At 34.8% G+C, this 15,180-nt stretch overlaps 1 protein-coding gene across 1 annotated transcript in view; it reads right to left on the bottom strand.

The window, feature by feature from the left end:
- Positions 1-8: 8 nt before the first annotated feature.
- Positions 9-15,180, bottom strand: part of adgrd2 (adhesion G protein-coupled receptor D2) — a 34,283-nt gene continuing 19,111 nt past the window's right edge. The window contains exons 13-26 of the mRNA XM_051116614.1: positions 14,779-14,831; positions 14,544-14,667; positions 13,725-13,831; positions 13,492-13,594; positions 13,128-13,281; positions 12,884-13,017; positions 10,892-11,007; positions 10,358-10,478; positions 5,897-5,938; positions 5,713-5,766; positions 5,478-5,628; positions 5,324-5,382; positions 912-942; positions 9-704 (exon numbers count right to left, since the gene is read on the bottom strand). Of these exons, the coding sequence (XP_050972571.1) occupies positions 697-704; positions 912-942; positions 5,324-5,382; positions 5,478-5,628; positions 5,713-5,766; positions 5,897-5,938; positions 10,358-10,478; positions 10,892-11,007; positions 12,884-13,017; positions 13,128-13,281; positions 13,492-13,594; positions 13,725-13,831; positions 14,544-14,667; positions 14,779-14,831 (1,257 nt within the window). The 3' untranslated portion in view covers positions 9-696. The remainder of the gene's footprint in view (positions 705-911; positions 943-5,323; positions 5,383-5,477; positions 5,629-5,712; positions 5,767-5,896; positions 5,939-10,357; positions 10,479-10,891; positions 11,008-12,883; positions 13,018-13,127; positions 13,282-13,491; positions 13,595-13,724; positions 13,832-14,543; positions 14,668-14,778; positions 14,832-15,180) is intronic.

The raw sequence follows: 15,180 nt of genomic DNA, 5'->3' as shown, positions 1-15,180 counted from the left end.
TACTGCATTTTATATGCATTGTATAAAAATAGGGAATGCCTATTACAATAAAATAATTATTTACAGTTTCGTGATATTTCAGTTGGGTAGTAGAATTACAGCATGAATAAATTTAGAAACAAAACATTAAAAATAAATGCTGTCATGATAAGATCGTCACATACTTGCTATTTAAGCACTAAAGACTTTTTTTTATAAAAAAATTAAATAGCGAATTATATAGATCTCTTTAGAAAGATCAAACAGTTGATAGGTTTCAATGTCCAGATTTTTGATTCTCCAAAACACTGAGTGTACAATCTCTACGGATGGGCTGTGTCTTCCCAACCGAAGTCGAAAATCACTAACAACTCATTCTGTTGTCTGGTCACGATTAATGGTGTGATGATACTCACGTTGTTTATTTTTAGCACTATGAGCCTCTGACAACATCTATACATTATAAAATGATGACATATACACAATGTTGAGAAGTCTTAATGCTCCATGCTGAGCAGCGTCTCATTGAACATTTGCTGGAAGAGTCGTTTCATGTTTATCAAAAAACGTTTACTCACTCAACACAGACTGAGCTCTGGGAATGAGACGGCCTGCAGGATTGCGGAGGAGGCAGTGTGTGCTCCTCCGCAGATTGAGCTACGTCGTCATCCCAGGATAAGTCACGAGTCCATGCAGAATTGTAGTGTAGTTTTCCCCTCAACAGCCTGTGGTGAAGCAAAAAGAGAAATAGCAGAATACTTTAATTGTCTGTTTCATACTTTCATGCTGTTTTGATGGGTTAAAATAGTATAATTTGTTGAAAAGTGCAGTGCAGTACACTGTGTTAGTGAAGAACTAGTGCGCCCCCTAGAGCTTCAGTGTGGACTCGCATTATCTTACATTCAACAGGTTCATATAAAACAGTTGTTTACCTGAGGGCTTAAAGGCTGTCAGCTGAACCACCTGAAACAAAAGATAATTCTGTTACATCAAGCCAAGTCAGTCTGATTTGATTGATTCACAATACACACTGTTTCAAAGCAGCTCTACAGAAAAACATGGTGCTGTTGTATGTAATGTCTTAAAGGGATAGTTCACCCAAAAATTAAAATTACCTCATGATTTACTCACCCTCAAGTCATCCTATGTGTGTAGGTGTACATGATTTTCTTCTTTAAGACGAACACAATCGGAGTTATATTAAAAAATGTCTTGCCACTTCCTAGATTTATAATGGCAGTGAATGGGTGTTGAGATTTTGAAGTCTAATAAAGTGCATCCATCATCGTGAAAAGTGCTCCACGTGGCTCTGGGGGTTAATAAAATCCGTCTGAATCAAATTCATGAATTTGGGAAGAAAACCTTATAAAAAAAGGTTTAAAACTTTTTAAACCTTATAATACGTCATCTCTAGCTTCCGCTAACTGTTGTACACGTGTTAATGAGAGAGTGGCGTTTCAGTGGATGACGTAGGACATATGCGAACGCAGTGACGAACATGGAAGTGCAGAGGAGAGAGCAAAACAAGTACAAAATGAGGATTTGTAAAGAAATTTTGGAGGATTTCGATATATAAACCAAGAGGAGAAAAGTTGGTTCTAGAGAGGTTCTAGACATTCTCATCGGAGCTTACACTACACCTACGTCCTATGTGATCTGCTGGAACGGCACTCTCTCGTGAACGTGCGTACAACAGTTAGCGGAAGCTAGAGATTACGGTTTATCAAATTTTAAATATATACCCCCAGGAGCCATGTGGAGCACTTTTTATGGTGATGGATGCACTTCATTGGACTTCAAAATCTCACCACCCATTCACTGCCATTATAAAGCCTGGAAGATCCAAGACATTTTTAAATATAACTCAGATTGTATTCGTCTGAAAGAAGACAGTCGTGTATACCTTGAATGGCTTGAGGGTGAGTAATCATGGGGTAATTTTCATTTTTGAGTAAACTATTCCTATCTTCATGCCTTGTATTTAGGAGATTAGAGCTGTGTGATAATATAGTTTACATTTTGCAACTGCACAAGCAAGTTTTGAGATTTGATGTTTAGTATCACCCTACTGTACATAAGCAGATATAGTTGCATATACAACTTTACATAAAGAACTGGATGATAATATAGTAACATTATGTGGAAAAATAAGGCAGTTGAGATTTGCTATACAGTTCCATGTGAAAGTTTGGGAACCCCTTGCAGAATCTGTGAAAATGTGAACAATTTTACAGTTTTTCTCAGTCGCTTTGGTGCATTTCTCACAACACTATTTACATTTGCACAACAGTTAATGCATTTCTCAAAACAATTAGTACAAACTGCAAAACCTAGTTGATAACCTGCAAAAGCGTGTCACTTGCTCAAAATGGATAGCTCATTCCTCAAAAGCAAGTATTCATGTCAATGAAAGTGTCAGTGTCATCAAGATGAAAAGTCCTGACACCATTGTTTATGAACAAGATAGTCAAATGGCTTTGTCATGTTTTCATTATGACAGTTTACTCTGTAAATTTTTTCCTATGCAAAAAAGTCAGATTTTGGTGACACTTCCTGAAAATGCTCAAGACAGCACTATATACTATTTGCACAGTTTTGAGATTTTGAGATTTGATGTCTAGTATCACCCTACTGTACATAAGCAGATATAGTTGCATATACAACTTTACATAAAGAACTGGATGATAATATAGTAACATTATGTGGAAAAATAAGGCAGTTGAGATTTGCTATACAGTTCCATGTGAAAGTTTGGGAACCCCTTGCAGAATCTGTGAAAATGTGAACAATTTTACAGTTTTTCTCAGTCGCTTTGGTGCATTTCTCACAACACTATTTACATTTGCACAACAGTTAATGCATTTCTCAAAACAATTAGTACAAAATGCAAAACCTAGTTGATAACCTGCAAAAGCGTGTCACTTGCTCAAAATGGATAGCTCATTCCTCAAAAGCAAGTATTCATGTCAATGAAAGTGTCAGTGTCATCAAGATGAAAAGTCCTGACACCATTGTTTATGAACAAGATAGTCAAATGGCTTTGTCATGTTTTCATTATGACAGTTTACTCTGTAAATTTTTTCCTATGCAAAAAAGTCAGATTTTGGTGACACTTCCTGAAAATGCTCAAGACAGCACTATATACTATTTGCACAGCCATTTGAAAACTACAGTAAAGCTAGACATTACTGTATTTAGTGAGGTATCTGAGTACAAGACACTGAATATGTATGTTTCACATTTTTACTTCATATGCTCTTTGCAATTCTAATTTATTCAAAGCATTGTGCAAACGAATAAATACACCCTTATTTACAACAAACATAAACTCCCTTTGGGTAGAGCTGTGCACAATTGTAAACAATATTGCAGTACATATTGGAACTGAACCTACAACATATAGGTATGTAAATCATTCATGCACATTTGCAGAAATTGTTCAATTTAGAAGACATTTTCAGGAAAAAAATAAAATATAAAAATTTGCTTGACAGATTTTGACAACTAGTTCAACATTTTTGTATGTAATGACTCAAGCAATGAAATGAGGACTATTAGTTTTATATGGAATGACTATTCAGCATTCACAAGTTTAGTTAATTTTGACTGACATGACATAAGCAAATGATAATGTTATAAAACAGCAGAGAGTTGTATGAAAGCAATTGATGCATGTCCAAAAGCATTTGCAATTTGTTGGAAGGAATGAGAAACTGCTACTATGATGTGCACAAATGACTAAATGTTGTGGAGGTTGAAGTAAATGTTGTGCAAATGTAAATAGTGTTGTGAGAAATGCACCAAAGCGACTGAGAAAAACTGTAACAAAATAAGAGAGACTTCCTGAGTAAGATATTTTACATAAAAGATTTTTACATACAGTCCACAAGACAAAAATAGCTGAAATTATTAAAATAACCCCTGCAAACGTTTGGGAACCCTTGGTCCTTAATACTGTGTGTATTCCTAATACGTGGATTATCTATGACAGTTTTTTTGTTTTGTGATGGTAGTTCATGAGTCCCTGGTTTGTTCTGAACAGTTAAACTGAGCACTGTTCTTCAGAAAAATCCTTCAGGTCCTGCAGATTCTTCAGTTTTCCAGCATCTTTTGCATATTTGAACCCTTTCCAGCAGTGACTATGATTTTAAGATCCATCTTTTCATACCGAGGACAATTGAGGTACTCAAACCCAACTATTAAAAAAGGTTCAAACACTCACTGATGCTCCAGAAGGAAACACAATGCATTAAGAGCCAGGGGTGAAAACTTCAGGATGAAGTTGTCCAAATTTGTCTTATTTTGTTGAAATATCATTTTTTCCCCATTTAGTACTGCCATTCGGAAGCAACAGAAGATACTGGCATGTTTCCTGGAAGACAAATTAAGTACAATTTACCTTGATCTTTAAATTCAAAATGTTTTCACCCCGGCTCTTAATGCATCATGTTTCCTTCTGGAGCATCAGTGAATGTTTGAACCTTTTTTAATAGTTATGTTTGAGTCCCTCAATTGTCCTCAGTGTGAAAAGATGGATACCAAAACCATACAGTCACTGCTGGAAAGGGTTCTAATATGCAAAAAATGCTGGAAAACTGAAGAATCTGCAGGATCTGGACTTTTCTCAAACTTTTGAAGGGGGTTATTTTAATAATTTTAATCATTTTTTGGTCTTTATGTGAACATCTTTTATGTAAAACATCTTACTCAGCACAGTACTAAATAAAAAATAACATGCATTTTGCATGATCTCTCTTACTTTGTTAAATTATTCACATTTTCACAGATTCTGCAAGGAATTCCCAAACTTTCTCATGCAACTGTACAGTGTTTATCACTTAATGGGAGTGTACAGCATGAATATGGATAAAATTGACAATTATTTGTGACATGCAGCTGAGATTTATCATATAGAATATTTATTTACGTAAGCATACAGTATGTAGGATGTACTATATATGCAACTTTTAATATGTTGCTGAGCAATAATATAGTCAACATTTTTATTGCTATAACAATCACACATTTGAAATTTGCCATATAATACACTGTTTAGCGTGAGTGTACTGTATGTATCCAGATATGGTTGAATAAACTTAGTAGCTGTGTAATTTATTAATAATTAGTACTTTGTTAGTTCATTTGAGTTTTTTTATTTGGTGGTGTTGAGAATTATGAAATATAAATGTAATGGTTTTGTTCAATTTTTTACAACTGGTTGTTGTGACAAGCCTAATTACTATTTGATGATGCGTACTACCGGCAAGGTTAAGTGATGTGTATAAAATCATCAGTGAAAAATATAAAGCCATTCTTGTTTGAATATATGTGGTTTGCAGCTTACCTGACTTCCGTTGGCTGGTTTTAATGGGAAACTCACAACATTGTCTTCTTTAAACCGTTCTAACAAATAAAGAGTAAGGACAGAGATGTTACACCCAAGCAAATCTGCTTGTCTAAATTTAACACAAATTTAGCTGCAGATTGTGGTCACGCACCGTTCTTAAAGACGAGCGAGTTGGCTGTGGAGGTGGTGATGGGTGTCGAGGTCTCGCTGCTCTCTGGGCTGGAATGAGTCGGCAGGCTGTGTACCCATGAATCACTGGGAGATTTTTGGGAGGGCAAGAAGCTGATAGGCTGTGAGCAGTTCTGCAACAGGAAATGACACCAGAAGTGAGTACAATCACAGAAATAGATTTTAAACTATTTAAATGTGCAAAAATTAGGCCTTACTGTAAATGACAAAGCTTTTCGCTTGTCCTGAATTCTTCTTATGGCATTCCGCACCTACATTATCATAAAACATTCAGAAACAGTACTGTGTTGCAATTTAGAAAGGAAATCACACAAGTTCCTTGTACTATTGAAATATAAGATAAGAAATATAAACTGATAGATGTTATTGTAGAGGTCATACCTCACTGTTGTAAACCGCATACACCAGAAAAATATACAGGCCCTAGAATGAGAGGACACGGTTAGTGAAATAACATGGACACTCACTCTTGCTAGTGATTATAATGTTAACAACACTGAGCAAAGTAACTTTTAAACTTAATAAAAGCCATTTAAAGATGTTTATATGTACAGTTCATTTATAATATTGTATCAGTGTTTTTGGGTCATTCTACTGTATGGTTTGCAACATTGTCAAAGCAATAATACATGAATAAAAATAAAAGTATTTCATCTCCAATTCTACAAATTATTGAAAAAAAAAAAAAAATTATAAAAAATTATATTCTGCAGAAAGAAAATGAAGCCTATTTTTGGGTCATAAATCATCCTTTGGGCACAAGGAATTTAATAAAAACATTTTTATTTAATTTAGTGTAACAAATATTATACCATACAGGTAATAATAATAATGATAATAGTAATCTATATGCATAAATTAGATTTTTTATTTTTTATTTCTTTGCACTACAGTAGCTAAAATTTGGGGAGGTGGAAATATATTGAACTGTAATAAAAATTATGTCACAATAAAAAAAGCACATTTAAAAAAAAACAAATGCATAATATAAAGAAAATTCATAATTCTGCAAAATAATTTCTCATTTCTCTTTTTAATTTAGGGAGATAATATGAAAGGTAACTGACAGGTTTTGTGGGTTTAAACCAATAACCGTGTTTTAAGATTAAGCAATAATAATTTAAATAAAAATCATAATATAATAAACATTAAAATGACCTTTTTCGTTTTCTAGGCCAAAATCTAAAAAAAAAAAAGCTTAAAATATTTTTATAAATGTTGTAAAATCTGTCTAAAGGTTCAGTGTCTGTGGTGTAATAAACCGTTTAAAAATAACAAATCTTTAAAAATGACTAGAAGCTCAAATCATAAAAAATTTATAAGGTTACACTTTATTTAAAGCCTTATTGTATAATGCACTATAAAGGTTTTTTTTTTTGGCTTTTTAACAGACAAGACAGTACACATTGACAGGAAAGCATGGGGTGGAGAGTTGGGAACGGGATTGGCAAAGGACCACGAGTCAGGACTCGAACTCAGGTTGCCAGAGGTGCTGTTGCACTATATGTCAGTGCACTAACCGCTAGGCTATCAGCACCGACATAAAGGGTTATTAAAGGGTATAATGCATTATAATTGTTTATAATGTGCATTGTAATACATTATATCTTGTCGTAAATAATTATAACTAAATTTAAAATGCATACTGTAAGTGTTATAATGCACTGTGGTTACAATTATTAATGAGATTATACAATGCATAATTAATGCATTGACTACTTTTCTAATACATTATACACAAAGGCTTTAACCCTTTAACTGTCACCCCCATTTTTGAACATAATGTGGTGCACTAACCAAACTTAAATTATTATAATTCATGAACAAATACATTTTGTAATATGATTTTAAAGTACCATTTTAAAGTTCAGATTTTAAAATGGCTTTCATAGGATTAATTTAGAGGTTTTAAGCTTTCACTTGATATATCATTTATTGTGATCTCTGAAACGTGATAGGGAAAAAGGCAACAAAAAAAGACTTTCTGTGACAAAGGTGAGAACTCCTGATATGATATGGATTTTTGAGGTGCACTCTTGTCATAAAATATTATTAATTTATTACTGTTACGAATTTATTACTGTTCCTACATAATTTGCAGTGGTGGACGAAGTACACAAATCAAGCACTTGAGTAAAAGTACAGATACTAAAATATTACTCCAGTAAAAGTAAAAGTGCTCTTTTTTCAATTTTACTAGAGTTTTTTATGTATTTAAGTAAAAAAATTAGATTTATAGATTTATTTTGCAATCTTATATAGGCTACTTAATTTAATTTTATAATAGCATATATTTTATATAATCCTACTGCTCAAAATACCTGGGATTTTCCCAAAATAACCACTATATGGAGTCAAAATACATTTTTGTTGTTGATATGGACTACCGGTGCATCTCAATAAATTAGAATGTTGTGGAAAAGTTCATTTATTTCAGTAATTCAACTCAAATTGTGAAACTTGTGTATTAAATAAATTCAATGAACACAGACTGAAGTAGTTTAAGTCTTTAGTTCTTTTAATTCTGATAATTTTGGCTCACATTTAACAAAAACCCACCAATTCACTGTCTCAACAAATTAGAATATGGTGACATGCCAATCAGCTAATCAACTCAAAACACCTGCAAAGGTTTCCTGAGCCTTCAGAATGGTCTCTCAGTTTGGTTCACTAGGCTACACAATCATGGGGAAGACTGCTGATCTGACAGTTGTCCAGAAGACAATCATTGATACCCTTCACAAGGAGGGTAAGCCACAAACATTCATTGCCAACGAAGCTGGCTGTTTACAGAGTGCTGCATCCAAGCATGTTAACAGAAAGTTGAGTGGAAGGAAAAAGTGTGGAAGAAAAAGATGCACAACCAACCGAGAGAACAGGAGCCTTGAGAGGTTTGTCAAGCATCAAGAATTTGGGTGAACTTCACAAGGACTGAGGCTGGGGTCAAGGCATCAAGAGCCACCACACACAGATGTGTCAAGGAATTTGGCTACAGCTGTCGTATTCCTCTTGTTAAAGCACTCCTGAACCACCTGAGGCGTCTTATCTGGGCTAAGGAGAAGAAGAAATGGACTGTTGGTCCAAAGTCCTTTTTCAGATGAGAGCAAGTTTTGTATTTCATTTGGAAACCAAGGTCCTAGAGTCTGGAGGAAGGGTGGAGAAGCTCATAGCCCAAGTTGCTTGAAGTCCAGTGTTGAGTTTCCACAGTCTGTGATGATTTGGGGTGCAATGTCATCTGCTGGTTTTGGTCCACTGTGTTTTTTGAAAACCAAATCACTGCACCCGTTTACCAAGACATTTTAGAGCACTTCATGCTTCCTTCTGCTGACCAGCTTTTTAAAGATGCTGATTTCATTTTCCAGCAGGATTTGGCACCTGCCCACACTGCCAAAAGCACCAAAAGTTGGTAAAATGACCATGGTGTTGGTGTGCTTGACTGGCCAGCAAACTCACCAGACCTGAACCCCATAGAGAATCTAAGGGGTAATGTCAAGAGGAAAATGAGAAACAAGAGACCAAAAAAAATGCAGATGAGCTGAAGGCCACTGTCAAAGAAACCTGGGCTTCCACCACCTCAGCAGTGCCACAGACTGATCACCTCCATGCCATGCTGAATTGAGGCAGTAATTAAAGCAAAAGGAGCCCCTACCAAGTATTGAGTACATATACAGTAAATGAACATACTTTCCAGAAGGCCAACAATTCACTAAAAATGTTTTTTTTTTTTTTATTGGTCTTATGAAGTATTCTAATTTGTTGAGATTTAGTGGGTTTTTGTTAAATGTGAGCCAAAATCATCACAATTAAAAGAACCTTTAGAATTTATTTAATACACGAGTTTCACAATTTGAGTTGAATTACTGAAATGAACTTTTCCACAACATTCTAATTTACTGAGATGCACCTGTATTATAAGAAGTAACAATATGTTTTATGAAATGTAGTGAAGTAAAAAGTACGATCTTATGCTTTGGAATGTAGTGAAGTAAAAGTGAAAGTTACTCAAAATAAAAACTACTCCAGTAAAGTACAGATACTTGAAAAATGTAGGCTACTTAAGTAGAGTAACAAAGTACAACTACTTCAGTACTGTCCACCACTGATAATTTGTAGAAAATAACAGTGATAAAATATCTATTTAGGAGTCTTAGACCTTTCCAATGATATACAGTTTGTCATGATTAGATTAGGATTTAGTTATAATATAGTGAAGTAACTTAGGCATCCCACTGAGGGGACGGGTGACAGCTAAAAGGTCAAGTAAAGTGTTATCAAGCTTTATTTTAACCCTTGTTAGCAGTTAGTGTTGAATCAGTCATACATTACAGCTAAACAAATGTGCTCCATATACTTCCTGCATCTTTGCACTTGCTGTTCTCCCAGATCTCTGCTACATAAAACATTCGAGACAGATGTGCACTGGCTAATTATCAGAAGAGTTTCCTTGCAGTGATGGACTCTGCTCATGTGTCTCCTCCTCTCTGTGTGTCTCCCCCATTTTCTCTATCTGTCTTGTGCTTCTTTTATCTTTTTCCCAGACGCATACAGTAAATCTACATTAACAAGCTCAGGGAGGGAATTCAGCTCTCATTCATTATAGACATGGGAGGAAAAAAGAAACAGTCCAAAAGAGCTACACGAAGCTAAAAACCGAGAGAGGAAGTTCATTTCAAATGTGCTGACAGACTGGAGTTTGATTAAGACCAAGGCTAAACGTGCATGGATGAATTAGAGCTGGCCGATTTTGACGAAGAATCATAGACTTTGGAAACATCATGCATTTATCGAATTATGAGCTTATTTTTAAGTGTATTTCCTTGAAATGTAAGTGTTGTGTGCTACCTGAAAAGCATTGAGCGCGATGAACAGGTAGGCCAAGCCGACAGACAAGTGTACCAGCACTCCACACAGCCAGGTCAGACCTAAAACTGGTAACAAGATCAATACCGGTCGCGTCGCTGCCCTGCATGTGCACACAAACACAATATTAAACCTTCATATTACTGACAGCCAGTGAGGCTGAATGCATTGGCTAGGCTGCTCAGTTTTACTTCAAGGACACCTTCAGGTCTCTGTTTAACTAGCTAATTATACAGACACTTCTGATTCATTTCTGCTCTTTCGTTGTAGGAAATATCCATATAACAGGACAAACGAGTCTCTGTGGCTATTTGTATCATATCAAGTCCAGGTGGCTGATAGGAACAAATGAGTTACTGGTGGACAGGTGTTTTCGCGCTACTTCCTCTGTTCAACAAGATAAGAGAAAAAACAGAAATGTCTACAAATACGAGAAATGACTGGCTGATACTGCTCTCTATTTCCTAACTGGCTTGTTTTTGTTTCAAAGGAAGATGAAAAGTAAAAAAAATTCACCAGGTAAGATCCAGCGTGTGAAGTTTTGAATCAGAACTGGGCGTCAGCATTTTGGCTCTGCGACGTGCACTGGCCACTGTAACCATTACAACCCGAAAAAGCACCACAGAGTTGATCTAAGAACAGAGAATCATATCTATCATGAGAGACTAATACAAGTAAGACCAATGAGGGAAGAAGTTTAAAAAAATAAAAATAGGTAATTGCAACTTATAATTCTGACTTCTCATAATTCTGACTTTTTTCCTCGCAACTGTGAGTTTACATCTCACAATTCTGACTTTTTTGCGAGATATATGTCACAATTCTGTCTTTATAACACGAAATTGTTAAGTCAGAATTGTGAGATATAAACTCGCAATTCTGAGAACCTCAGTCTTTTTTCCCCCTCAAAATTGGACTTTATTGTGAGTTATATTGTAAGTTATATTGTGAATTGTTAGTTATAAAGTCCAGTTTTTTTCTCAGAATTGCAAGTTCTGATTAACTCGCAATTGTGTGTTATAAAGACAGGGAATGTCGGTCTTTTCTCCCCCTCAAAACTGGACTTTATAACTTGCAATTGCGAGTTAAGTCAGAACTGTGACATACAGGCCTGGTTTCACAAACAGGTCTTAAGTTAAAGTTACTCACACCCTTGTCATCCAAGATGTTCATGTCTTTCTTTCTTCAGCCGTAAAGAAATTGTGTTTTTCAGTTCAGGATATTTCTCCATATATTGGACTGATATGGTGCCCTGAGTTTGAACTTTCTAAAATGCAGTTTAAATGCGGCTTCAAACCCCAAATGCGGTTGTAAAAACAATCCCAGCCGAGGAAGAAGGGTCTTATCTAGCATAATGATCTGTTATTTTTAATTAAAAAATACTATTCAAATACTTTTTAATCTCAAACGCTCGCCTTGTCTTGCTCTCCCTGAACTCTGTGTGTATTCTGACTAAAGACAGTTAGGGTATGTTGGAAAACTTGTATTTTCTCTCTCAACTTCAAAAATCATTTCAAAATCAACCTACATTGCTGCAGATGTACAGACCCAGTCTATGCAAAGTGAACATGCAAAGAAGATCAAACACCCTTAACAAAAAAGGTAAAACAGCGATATAGGACGATTTTTAAGTTGAGGAAGAACATGAGATGGGAGTTTTTCGACATACCCTAACTGTCATGAACCGGAAAAAACAGAGGTGGAGAAGTACGGCAAGACGAGTGTTTGAGATTTAAAAAATATATAAATTGTATTATTTTTATGAAAATCGTTTCGCTAGATAAAACCCTTCTTCCTCGGCTGGGATCGTTTACAAAAAACATTCTCAAAAAATATTATATGTCAATTTTTGTTCTGGAAGTGGACTTCTCCTTTAAGCCAGCTTTAGGTCATAGTTCAGTTAGGACATTTAAGTAGTTTTCATAAACATGCCATAAACATGATAAAAACACTACTGGTGTGCACCTTTTTTACATAACAATGAAACAGACATATTTTAAGATCAGTCAGTGCAGGTTTCTTTCAGTTAAAACAGCCCAGACATGCAATTTAGTCTGGGACTAGGCTTAAGCCTTGTCTATGAAACCTGGGGATAAAAATTCTGAGATTGCAATTCTGAAAAATAAAGTCAGAATTTCGAATTTGTATTACACAATTCTGACAAAAAAGTCAAAATTCTGATACAAAAAGTCACAATAACCTTTTTTAAATTTTCTTATTCAATGGTGGAAAAAGGCTTCCATAGAAAAGTCTGTTTCAGCGTAAGATCCAGTCGTTTTAATTAAACATGACAATGTTAAAAGCAAACATATGCACAGATAAATCATTAACAATATGATCTATAAAATGTATTTAGGAAATAGATTTCATGGTGACTTTATACCATCGAAACTGTACTGCATATGTTCATACACTCAAAAGCAAATAAGAGCTCCATTGTGACAATTATTCTGACACACACACACACACACACTCACTTGAGGAACTGCACACTTATGATATACTTACGGCCAAAACAATGAGCACAGGCCCCGCAAAAGCCCAAATAACATGCGACTGAAGGTTCAGCCAGCAGTACTCCTGTGCTTTGTACTGATCCAAAGAGGCTGCCAAGGTTACAGCGACTATAACAACCGGCAGCCCTAAGAAAGACAAAGCAAACACAGACACAATGCATGAGAGGAAGGTTAATCAAACAGAACATGAATCATAATGATTTACACACACACACACACAGACAGACAGTTCTCACCCCAACCCAGCACATGGTACAGCTTCATTCTCCTCTCCTCGCTGATGTTAACAGAAACCACTTTACTCCAGAGCAGCAATCCCTCCACTAGCATCCAGCAGAAAGACGACAGGAAAAACAGATGCAGGAGCGCCGTCACCATCCAACAGGCTTCCTGCTCCACATCAACATACATATACTTTATTCAAATGCTGACAAAAACACATCCATGCCTCCCCATCAGTATGTTATCTACATCAGAAATGTTTACTAGAATGCAAAAATGCCATTTAAATTGGTTTGTAAAATAGATATTGGATGTAATAGTACATATTATTTTTGTATCTGACAGTTGCGACTCTCAGGTCAGATATAGAAGTCAGACCTTGTTTCCCTCAGCCCATTTGCTGAAAATAAGAAGTAACTGAGCAACAGCCAGCGCCGCTATCAGGTTTTTGTGAACTGTAGTCCGATCTGACTTTGGGACACTAGAGGGAGACAGAGAGCAACAAATAATGCAATGCCAGGTAAGGTGCTGGATGTGAGAGCAGCACTATACAGTTGCATGGTTATTTTTTTTGTGTGTGTAATAACACCTATAAACACAGAGAAACTCACCCAACAGCCACGAAGAGAATAAATGTGAAGATGAGACCACACAGAGACACACCAGAGCCAATCAAACTGAAGATCTGCAGGCTTGTCATATGCTTTTCAAAATTTGTCTAGAACACACACAAAGGATTTAAGTAGCAATTTGAATTTTGATGTACTACTGATTTTTAGTGCTGTAAGTGTAGTTTTTTTTTTTTTTTTTTTTTTTTTTTTTTAAATTCACATTTTAATAAGAATTACCCACAATATTATGACATTAATGAATATCTGAAATGCCTTCTGCTGATTTTTTTATTAAATGTATTCAACTATATTTATTTAACGATACATTCAATTAACATATACATTTTTTGGCTGTTTTAATTTAATTTAATTTAATTTAATTTAACATTTTCTTTTCTATAGTGGTCTGACTCAGCTTCTTTATGTTTATTTGCAACCAGGGTCATTATTGTAACTAAAGCCAAAATATTTTTTGGCAATAAAAATAAATTTGAAATAAAATAAAATTAAATAATATCTAAATATCAGAATAAAATATATGTATTAGATTTTTTTTTTTTTTAAACCTAAGCTTGAAAATGAGAGATTCCGCCTTGGCAACTACCTGACATAGGTTTCAGGTGATGTACAGAAATTACTGAAAAAAAAAAAGCTAATCCAAAAATATATACAAAATATTAACACATACAGTATATTAAAATAACACAGTTAACATAAGCAAAGTAAATAATTGTTGGTCAAGTTCATATACAGTATCTAGCCTTTTTTATCATAATTTATTTATCTACTACAGGTACTGCTTATTAAAAACCTTCTTACATCAAAATCGGAGATCTGTAACAGTAAGGCAAAGTTGGTAGTGTGATTACAGGAACAGGAAGTTGAGTTGTTCTGACTGTAAATAACAGTGCAACCCCTTGTTGACCATCCTCCACCCTCTGGCCTGAGGTGTCAAGACAAAACAAGATTTCATCAGTTGTACAAAACATAAATGAAAGAACATAAGAAGAGAATTCACAAATACAATAAATGTAAATATATGAAAATGGCTTACGTCAGGTCGAAATCCCAAAAAGAACAGACAGGTGTCATATTCAGTGAACTGTTCTAAAAAATGAAAAAGAGAAGCACTGTGGTTTGAGTCAGGCATGAAAGTCCAACAACACACTTCCAGTTGGACACTTAATCAGTCCTGATTAATCTTCATATTTAAAGTTTTATTCGACAAGGATGGATATAATTGATCAGAAGTGACAGCAAAGACATTTATAATGTTGCAAAACATTATTTCCAAAAAATAAAAAAAATAAAAAAATAAATAAAAATAATAATAATAATAATAAAATAATGATAAAATTGATAAAATAAAAAATAATCACACTTTTCACAATTATATTAAGCAGCAAAAACATTTCCTGAACAGCAAATCATGTTAGATTGATTTGTGAAGGATCAT

The sequence above is a fragment of the Labeo rohita genome, chromosome 8 (assembly GCF_022985175.1).
Source record: "Labeo rohita strain BAU-BD-2019 chromosome 8, IGBB_LRoh.1.0, whole genome shotgun sequence".
NCBI lineage: Eukaryota > Metazoa > Chordata > Actinopteri > Cypriniformes > Cyprinidae > Labeo > Labeo rohita.
The sequence above is the reverse complement of the archived record's forward strand: the minus strand, read 5'-3'. Positions and strand labels throughout refer to the sequence as shown.